Genomic DNA, 10,145 nt, shown 5'->3' with positions numbered 1-10,145 from the left:
AACCACCACAGTGAATTTTAAAATCAAACTATCAATATGTGACTGAAGTGCATTAATTACAGACATTCCTATACATTTAATATAAAATTATTTGGACAAACGAATATAATTTTATATATGATGCTTTTAATACTTTGCAGCCAATGAGTGACTGAAGCCTGGACCCTTAGTGCTGTGTTTCCTCTCAAGCTGCTGCTTGTTTGTGGTTCTTCCTGCATTCAGTTTGGCCTTTCATAACTAAAAAGAAAAAAAAGCTCTTCTTGGTGGAAATTAAGTGACTGAATTGGCCTTTAAAGAACATCCCATTTCTTTGATTTGAGAAACTCCTGGGTTGCTTTTGCAGTATGCTTTGGGTCATTATCCACTTGCTCTGTGAAGTTGTGTCTGATCAGTCTTGCAGTATTTGGCTGAAGCAGAGCAGAGAGCGAGATAGAGAACCTTTTACACTTCAATTAAATGAGGTGCCCAGTGCATCAGACTACTGATTTGGCTGACTGAAGCTTTCCCTGTCTCACTTATGGGTTTGTTTAGGTTCCCAGTCCAATAATAACCTACAATACCTGCGCTGTAATCTCTTTGGGCCTCAAATGTGAAATTCCAGTGAAAATGTATTAATTTTGAGCTTCTGAAACTTGGCAATTTTTTTTTAAAATGGCTTTAAATCCTAAACATTTAATGCAATTTTTGTGTAAAACCCCTTTAAATGAAGTCTGCTCCTCAGCGGCGGTGCACAGAACCAAAACTACAGAAAAAATGTGTCTTGGTCAAATAAATCGTGGATCTCAGGTGTACATGAATGTGCAGACACAGCTCGGGTGCAGGTACACTCTCATCTCCGTCCTCACTCCCTACTGCCTCACTGCGGCCGCTCTCAAACGTACGTGACGTCGTTTCCTCTCTCAAACATGGCGCAGGAGGCAGGTCGTTAATGGCAATCTGAGGGATTTACCCCACCTTCTGTGTTTATTTATGTTTGTCTGTTAGGGGCTCTGCGGCTGACATTACTAAAGGAATTACATCTCTGTTCGAGGAGGCTGCAGCCCCCCTTGGGACCAGGCACACCTCGCTCCAAATTCCGGTGCGACATGTTTGAGGGCAAAAAGACGAAAAACATGTTCCTTACACGAGCTTTGGAAAAGATCCTGGCCGACAAGGAGGTGAAAAAGGCTCACCATTGCCAATTGCGCAAAGCCTGCGAGGTGGCACTAGGTGAGTTGTGTTGTTTTAGCGTCACGTTGTTGCTGTCTTGGACTCATTGATTTAGACACGTCATGCACCCTTTCACTTATTAACCGGTTATCCTGCAACAATGTCGCAGTGTTTGGCAAGGCACCGTGTGCTTTTCGTTTATTACAAGCTGGCTCTTACTCCGGTCTTATTGCCCTGCGTAAGATTTCAGTAAAACCTATGCATTTAATTGACGTGGCACAGGCTCCGTGGAAATGATTCCGTATAAAACACGGAAATGGTGCAGGAGGGGTGGGTGTTTGCAACGCCGAAGCGATGCTGCGAAACTAGTAGCGATCTGTGCACAGGCCGGACATCACAGGGGAAACAAAGTTGTTTAAGGCTGTGTTTCTCTTTAGTCATCACCCTGACACACAAGCACACTCCATATATTCGTCGAGCGTAAACTGTGTTTCTCTAAACTACATGATTTCACCCCATTAAGGTGAGATGTTTGCGTCTCTTCCTGGTACAAAGTGGCCGTGCCCCGGTCAGTACAGGAAGGGCTGAAGACTTTTTTTAAAATTTTATTTTATTACATCTGTTATTTATTAACCTTTTTACTCGGGTGGCCTCGTCTTCTCTGTAAAACTAGACAATGAAGTCGACTTGGCGAGAAGCTTGAGGTTGACAGTTGTCAGTAGCACCTTTATGCTAGGAATGGTGTCATTTCTAGGGGTGGAGAGAAGATAATTTCCGGTTAGTACAAAAATAAAATTACAGTTAGAAGGGATTTATACCAATCAAAAGGGAACATCGTTTAATACAGCCTATTAATGATTAATACACGTTATAAATTGTACTTTCTGTTCTTATAAACGTGTTTCTTCGCAATAAACCCAAGATTGATCGGCGTGCTATCTAATTAACTGCGCTTTTATTTTGAAATGAACGTCACTGCACGTCTGTTTGACCTTTTACTACAGGCGTGAGCTTCACTAACGTTTGCTAGCAAGTGTGTCTTGGGAAACATAACCTTAGGGGTGATAATTAGTGGTAAATGTAAATTTTGTAAAACATTATTAACAACAAGGAAATTCGCCCCGTAAAACATATATTTTTTCTCATGTTGGAGTTAAAATTAGCTCCATGCAGGCTAGGATTTTTTTTTTTTGTTTAGTTTTTTCCTGGTTAGTAATATGACACAGCTAGAGAAACAAAGAGTCCTGTTGTGAAGCAGCCAAAAATCCTACCTGTCCCAACAGTGCTGCCTTTATCAACACGTGCAGCTGCTGAAGGCTTTTGTAGTGGCCTATAGGCAAAATACATGCAGCATATTTGTTTAGACTCTGCTGTGTTGTTTTGTGAAGCTAAACCACCCACATGAATTATATAGCTTTTTGTGCACAGAGCAGTAACATGGTGTTAATTCAGAATAGGAAGCTCTATGTAGCATGGCCTTAAAGCAGACGTACACAATTTGCATGGTTCTGTTCCTGTTATTAGTAGACAGTCGGTGGTGTTTCTTTATCTGGGGGGCTTAGGGACTTGATCTGATGATGTCATCAGTTGGTACTGATTGTCCTTTGCTTCTGATTTTCCTGCTTACCTCGAGGGTTTGATTAAAATGTAGACATTACAGCTGTGAGACAGAAACCAAGCATAAACCACATGTAGTTTACACGGGCTATGCTTATTCATAAACCATTAAAGTCACCATGGTTACTGGCTGGCATATAGCATTTTAGCAGCTAGTTTGTTCACTACAATATGTTGTCATTCTGATTTAAAAATCGCTGGTTAACACTGAATCCTACTTAGCAGTCAGTGGCGGTGAATCTTCTTTAAAAAGAAAAAACAAAACAAAAAATAAAACCTTTTAACTTCCCAGTGAAGCCGTACGTGGGCGCTATGAAATACGAATCTCTGCAATAAGCGCAGTTGTAGCGGCGATGCAGTAGTGTATCAAAAACAACTGGGTGACCCAGTATACTGCTTGACTTACATAATCCCCTTTAGCTCTTGGAGCTCTGAGACATCTCTGAGAAAGTGCCTGTGCCACACTCTCCTCTCTGCTGTCACTGAAAGTCTTCCTGTTTCACATGGTGTCTGTTAAATACCCGTTATTTTCAGCGTTTTCCCGTCTGCAAAACAAGGTATCAGGAACAAGCTAAAAAGAAGCTACCTTCGCAAACAGTTCACCCTCATAACTCCCAAAGTGAAGTTCCTCCTGCGTTATCAGTTTCACTCGGCAGTTCACAAAAACTACATCATCTCAGTTTCTCACACTCCCCAAAGTGCCGCTTTAGCAGGGCCCTATTATCTGTGGATCTCACTGTCGGCTTCTTTGAGAGGAGCTGTCTGGTGGCAAAGAACAGTTAACTCAAAATATCAAAGGCCCTTAGACCGTATATGCACACTACCTCCTTGAATTCAGCTCAGGCTTTGGTTCATTGTTGTCACAAGTTTCTATTTTCATGTGATTGGATCTGGTTGGTCTCATTGTTTTGTAAAGCCAGCCTCCTCTTTTCCTCGAGTAGCTCTTGTGGCCTTTCGGCTGGTGAAAGATTGGTAATGTGAATCTACACAGCAGTCTAAACCAGGGGGGCTCTCTTCACGCCTCACTGCTAAGAAGAAGGAGCACTTGTTTCCACCTGAGCAGTTCAGTCCCACTGAGCACAATGCTCATTATCTCTCCCCTTAGGGGTGTATGATCTGAGGGTCAGCTGCAGAGGTCACAAGAAACCTGTTGCCGATGAAGTCCTGCAGAGTTACCTGCCAGCCAAGGATGAGTGAGACAGAAACACTGTGACTAAGTCAGGGATGTAATTTTTTTCGGTGTTGTTGTCAAATTTGATTGTAATGTAATACACAGTCACTCATTACCACAAAATCTTAATACATTGTTATACCAACAGTGGTAATAGATGAGAATAGTGAACTGTGTTTGAGTAGAGCTCGATCAGTACTGGACGTTTGGGGGGAAACTGATTTTTATATATTGACCCATATGCTTTACACTGGGGCAAAGTTAAAGCGACCTATGGTGGACACCCTGCTACTTACTTAGCCTTTTTCATGGTGATGCTATCCTGCTACATGTGCTGCACAGTCCTGAGGGCAATCCATGTTATAATATGGATACAGTTGCGATATATCTAACATGTTTTATATATAAATAACTATTGTCAGCTTGGTTTCTGTAAAGTACTGATTGTTTGGGTGATATTCATTAAATATGAATGCATTATAGGATGAATACTAAACAAATAATCAATAAACCATCATCTAGGTGCTATATTTACTCAGCCTGCAGACTTATGGAGTGCTAATGGTAAGTTCTGGTTTCATTGGTTGGTTCAGTAGAGCCCATCTCCTCCCTGGATTTCATTAATTCTTAAATAAAGTGGAATAGATGTTGGTGGTCTTTGTTCTGCGTTTTGTCACTCTAGCTTTTCTAGTAGGGCACTGATGCTGTGACTGCCAACCTTTGGCTGAGTCCATTTAAAAGAAAATTAAAGACATCTGGCCAACTGGTTCGGTCATGTTAAAAATGATGGTTTCTCTGTTAATGTGTACTATCACTTAGACTTCTCAAAGGTACCTGCACTTTCCTTAACTGCTACTCTGGCACATAGAGGTTAATAAACATTTAATAGTCAAAAATCTTCCAAGAGAAGCTTGTTTAATATTTAGCCAAAGTCCCGTGCTACTTAAATACATCTAACTGTATGTGTTGGAGTAATATTTTTATTACTCCAACACTCATGAAGTCAACATGATTAGGAAATGTTTCCTGCTTATTGACTGAATTTGTGCTCCACTACAAGGTTTAATTTGGACCAAACAAAAAACACATTTCCAGCCAATGCCACTTCACTTTGAGCTTTGCTGTGGCAAATATTTTCCCTGTCCAAGGTCAAAAGAACCTTGAATGAAGCTGTAAACAGAGACAAAATCAGCAAGAGTTTGCAGGGTGTACTTTTGCACAGAGCTCAAGGCCGCTGCTTGCATGGACTACCTTCTCTTTAGAGCTGACCGGGAAGCCAACAGGACAAATGTACCTCTGATCATTAAGATTGGTGGGCACGTGCTCCTCCGTGATAAGCTGCACCATAGTCGCCACATGCTCAACCGCAATAAGCACAAGGTTACGAATGGTGCCGTCTGTTAATTGGGGTTTTTGACCACGATGCGCAAAGATGCCACACAGCCTTCCCTGGATGTGAAGCGCAGGAGCTCAAGGCTGCCGTCGGGGGGCAAGCCTTGAACGTCTGTACTCCTGCAAAATAACCAACACTAACTTGCATGCTTGACAACCTTTTACTGCCATCTTTCATTCTCCTCGTGAAAATTTAGCAGAAGGCAGCCAGTTTCCTTTTGATTTCTATGCAGCTGAGGCACACCAAGTAACCTGCTGATGACACCACCAGACATTTGGGGCATTGAGGCGTTGAGAAAGTGTAAATGAGGGAAGCAACAGCAGCTGTCAGCCTCCTTTTTTATGTCACTTTTATTTGCCAAGGTACTGTAAATGTTCGAGGCTGTTTGATCCTAACTAGAATCTGATTATACAGGCACAGTTCAGGTCAAATTCTTATAAGTAAGAAAGGCATCAGTCGAAAAAAGAATTCATCTTGGAGCTCTGAAAGGTTTGATATGACCTCGAGACTTGCATATATTAGATTGTAATGTATGTGTAAGAAGAGAAGTACAGTAGATTTATTGGGATAAATTGTTCTCCAATCATGTTTTCTCTTCTGTTTCCCTAAAGAAAAGGCCCCACGCCTGATTTCTGTCTCATTTCCACCCCTCCAGACCAAGTGCAGACACAAAAGCTGCTTGTAACCCCAAAGGTTGACTGGTGTTCAGATAGCGAGCAGTGGAGTAGTTAACATGGCGGAGCCTATTCTAGCTCTGAAAGCACAAATAATCCTTTTATCTGTGCAGTGGAGACTGTTTAGAATGTAGAAAGGAGACTGTTTTTGTCCTCCTCACACTTTGTTATGCTTACACTGATATGTCAATACATAATACATCATTTCTTTCCACTGATGCCTTCTTCAGTCCTGGGACAGGTGATAAATTAATTATAGTCTACTGCAAACAGATGAGGCACATGATGAGAAACCCTCCTCCCTTTGTGTTGCTTTCAGTTTCATCTTGCAGGACTTTTTTTTATCGGGGTCATCTATCTTGTATTCATCTATTAGCTGTATTAATTTGTGTAAATTTGCTACTGAGCAAATTATGTGTCGCAGTTATAGTTTTTTATTGAGTTTCTGGATTTTTTGGGTGGGGAGGGTTTTTTTTTTCTTTTTTGCACCTTGGAGGAATATAAGTGTTTATAGGTACTTTAATATGGTTCAACTTATAAATAAGTCCAATGTCTGCAGACATGCTGGCTGTTAACCAGCTGGGTGCCATTGTTTATCATTGTGAAAGTCTGCAATTTGAGCCGTGTATTAATCTGAGTCTTAATTTAGATCAGAATGTAATGAATATTATGGTATTCTGAGCTTGTAGAGCTGTCAATACTTCAGTAGTCACATAGTAGAGACTGTAGAGATTGATTGGGAACATGCTGTGGAACAAAGGTCCCTGAACTGGATGAACTGGATGAGCTTTAACAAAGTGGTAACAAAGTGAATTCAACTCATACTCTCATGGCTACTTGAAACCGACTCCATAAGCAGAAATAGAAATATGTGCGGCCTGGTACAAAAAACACCTTTGCTTTCTGTATCTAACTTATGCTTTCATGACAGTTGTGTGTATATAGGGAGTTTATTTATTTAGTTTTTAAAACAATTCAACCATCAAATTTTTACTGAGGCTAAAAGTTTGGGCACGGCAAAAGGTAGAGGCAGACACAGCAACTGCTGCTGCTAGCAGGTTTGTGCTTCACCGCTGCTGATTCGAGACCCTGCAAAAGGGCCTCTGTGGTGGCGGTGTATTTTGGAGAATTTATCATTTAATTGCTTGGCAAATAAAATTGCCTTTGTGTGGATAACTAATAGAGTAAAATCAGTAGAACTCCAGTATTTCTAATAATGGACTGTCTGTGGATAAATTTTGCTAGCTGAGCTTGCTGTTGCTAGCAAACAGTAAAGCTCAGGGCAGGTGTGTGGTGCAGATGGAGCTCGTCTTGAAGTGACAGGAATGAAACATAGTCATTGTTGATGGTTAGTCTAGCTCACAAGCTAGCACTTTCTGAGTGATGTAAAGGGACAGTTGTATTAAACTGCACTACAAATGGTACAAAATGGTGCAGATACAGTAGTAGTGCACAATACAAGTTAACAACTTGTGTCCTTGTGCCAGCTCTCAAATGTCAGGTGATGTCAGAGGGGAATTTTAAACTTCTCTTTTTAACAAATGTCCAACTTCTGCCATAATACTAACAGTATCACTGTAATAATGAAGTATCACACAGTGCTTGTGAGTGTAAAGTTCCCCTAAACATGGCAGGGCAGGTAGAAGACGACAGGTGCACTTACAAAAATGACTTGTATTTACCTTCCCTAGGCTTAGTGTTTGTCTCCAGATTCTGTAGCCTGCACGCTGATAATAACCCGGTTTTAAAAGAAAAGCGGTTGTATTTCATACCAATAGATAGAAGAATGCTACATAATGTGTCCAACCACAGTGGAATTATTAAAGATGCATTAATTTTAATAACAAAGCCAACAGCTGAGTAATCGAGACCTTGTGGAGGCAGAGCGCTTTGGGACTTTTTGGCTACAAAATTAGAGCCTTGATTCAGCCATGGGAGTGAGACTGGTGATTAGAAGGGCTTATGCAAGTGCGAGTGAGTGGGCTGGTGGGACACACACATGCACACGGAAATGTAAAGCACGCATGCCCAAACGCATGAGTGCACATGTGATTAGGTAGCCCAGACAACCTCTGACAGTCGTTCCTTCTTCCACACCGAATGTAATTACCGCTGTGCAACCTTTTCTTTCATCGTGAACAGCAGAAATGTCAGAGGTCTGATTTTTCTCAGGCTTTCTTCGGTGATCGCAGCTACGCCATGTTTGCCTACAACAACAGTTTATTCTCAGATTGGTCAAATGTAGTGCATTAGTGTGAGCCTCTGTCTTGTGTGTGGATATTGGCTTAAAAATTAGGCTTAAATGCCTTTTGTTGATTATTGAGTGTACCTGAGATCCAATCATGACAGTCTGGATACCGGGTTGTAGTGTTTCACTGTGATCATGATTGTTTTTGGGGTAAAAGCAGTCTGACTAAAATGAATGTTCGCTGATCATTGCGTATGGTGCGGTTAGTGCCAACCGCAGGATCCATGCCAAATGCAGATGGGCTCTAAAGTCTTTGAAATGGAAATAGTGCTGCAGAAGGCGGATGCCCTTTGTCGCTCTCCAGCTCCTTTCTCAGGTGATGGAAATTAACCTCTAACCTCTTGCATATGTATATGCATGTGCATTGGTAGCGATTGCTGCGGTCCCATTGTGAAGAAGTGTTGTGTTATCATAGTGGAGATTTTTTTTTTTTTTTTTTTACTCATCCAAGGTCCAGGAATTGATCAGGCTGCAGTGAAATCCTTCACATTGTCTCTCTTTCTTATGTCTTATTTCTTCTGTGTTATAGATGATCAAAAACATGTCTGATTACAGTCTAGAAATGATTACTGTCCGCCTGCACTGTGGTGGCAGCTTCACAAAAACAGCAACACAATGCTTCTATTGCACATACAAAAACCCAACCCCATAATCATAGAGCTAATAAAAAGGCAGGTTTATTAAGCTTATTTTCTTTGGAAAATAGCCTCGTCCTTGCCTCTGCTTCCTCTCGCTTTCTCCCTTTTCTCTCCTCCCTCTGTGTCTGAACCCAGTGTCCCCTCCCAGCGAGCTGTTTTCTAGCTGCTTGTCTTGTGACGTGTTGCGGAGCATCTCCAGAGAGCTGCCTGTTTATCTCTCTCCCTCCCACCAGTGTAGCAGCCGTGTGCATGCGCTGCTGTGTCTTAATTGATGAAATGTTAGAGGTCTCGTGAGATTTTTTTTCTTTTTCTTTCTTCTTCTAGTGTGGGCGCATGCGCGTTTTTGATTGCATTTGATTGTTATTCCGCGCATGAACTTTACGCTGGCTAAAAATGTCTACTTATTGAATTAGTGTTGATCCAGCAGCTTTAGTCAGCTAAGATATATTTGCCCAGGTGAACGCATCCTCTCAGGGCTGCCATTGAGTGCATCTACCTGCTGTGCACACTGTTGTTGGCGTCAGTGATAATGAGCGAATCCTGCAACAAGACAACCGTACTGCAACATTTCGGAGAAGAATTGCACCCTGGATGGGTTACAGTTTTATTTCTGTTTATTTTTGCTCCAAGCCTTCTCTCACAGATGTTCATGTAGAGTTTACTGGTAGTAGCAAAACGCAAATGTCAAACATATCCTAACAAAATTTTTCATTTGGTCTCACTGAGACAGAAAAATAGAGAAACACCTATTGATTTGCATAGCAGTAAAGCTAAACTGGCAAACAGAAATCGACCATTTGCGAGTTTACTGAGGCGCCAAAAGTTTTTGTGTGCACTTTGTTTGCACCACCTGCTGCACCCCTTTTCCTTCTGACACTAGGTTGGTACTTGACCTTCTCGAGATGGGCAGCTTCATTGCCTTACAGCCTTTTAGCCCTGTTTAGATTTAATGTAGAGAAATAAGTGAAAACTTGTCCGATTCTCGTCACCATGTCTACTTGCAGCAAAAGTAACCAACGACATGCATAAACACACATGAGGAGGCCTTAGGATGTGTGACTCCAGGGTTTACGGTCCTGCCGACTTATTCCTGTGGCTACTCGCAGATTGCTGCTGAGGCTGAGGAATGCTTCGTCATGGCACTCGGGCAGGGTGGCGCACGGGAAGGGGGGAGACTCAACTTAGTCTGCAAGTAGCTCCCGGCAGCAGTGGGAGACGAGAGGGAGCAGGTTGTTTTGAAGCAGGAGTTTGATGT

General features: G+C 41.9%; 1 protein-coding gene across 1 annotated transcript in view; it reads left to right on the top strand.

Moving 5' to 3' along the window:
• Positions 1-911: 911 nt before the first annotated feature.
• The window catches only part of arfgef1 (ADP-ribosylation factor guanine nucleotide-exchange factor 1 (brefeldin A-inhibited)), a 51,761-nt gene continuing 42,527 nt past the window's right edge, over positions 912-10,145 (top strand). The window contains exon 1 of the mRNA XM_085362941.1: positions 912-1,209. Coding sequence (XP_085219067.1) covers positions 1,086-1,209 — 124 coding nt within the window. The 5' untranslated portion in view covers positions 912-1,085. The remainder of the gene's footprint in view (positions 1,210-10,145) is intronic.

Source organism: Diplotaxodon limnothrissa, linkage group LG9 (assembly GCF_057381915.1).
Source record: "Diplotaxodon limnothrissa isolate DT_005_m linkage group LG9, D_limnothrissa_male_GT1.1, whole genome shotgun sequence".
NCBI classification, from domain to species: domain Eukaryota; kingdom Metazoa; phylum Chordata; class Actinopteri; order Cichliformes; family Cichlidae; genus Diplotaxodon; species Diplotaxodon limnothrissa.
Note: the sequence above shows the minus strand (reverse complement) of the source record. Positions and strands in the feature narration are given on the sequence as shown.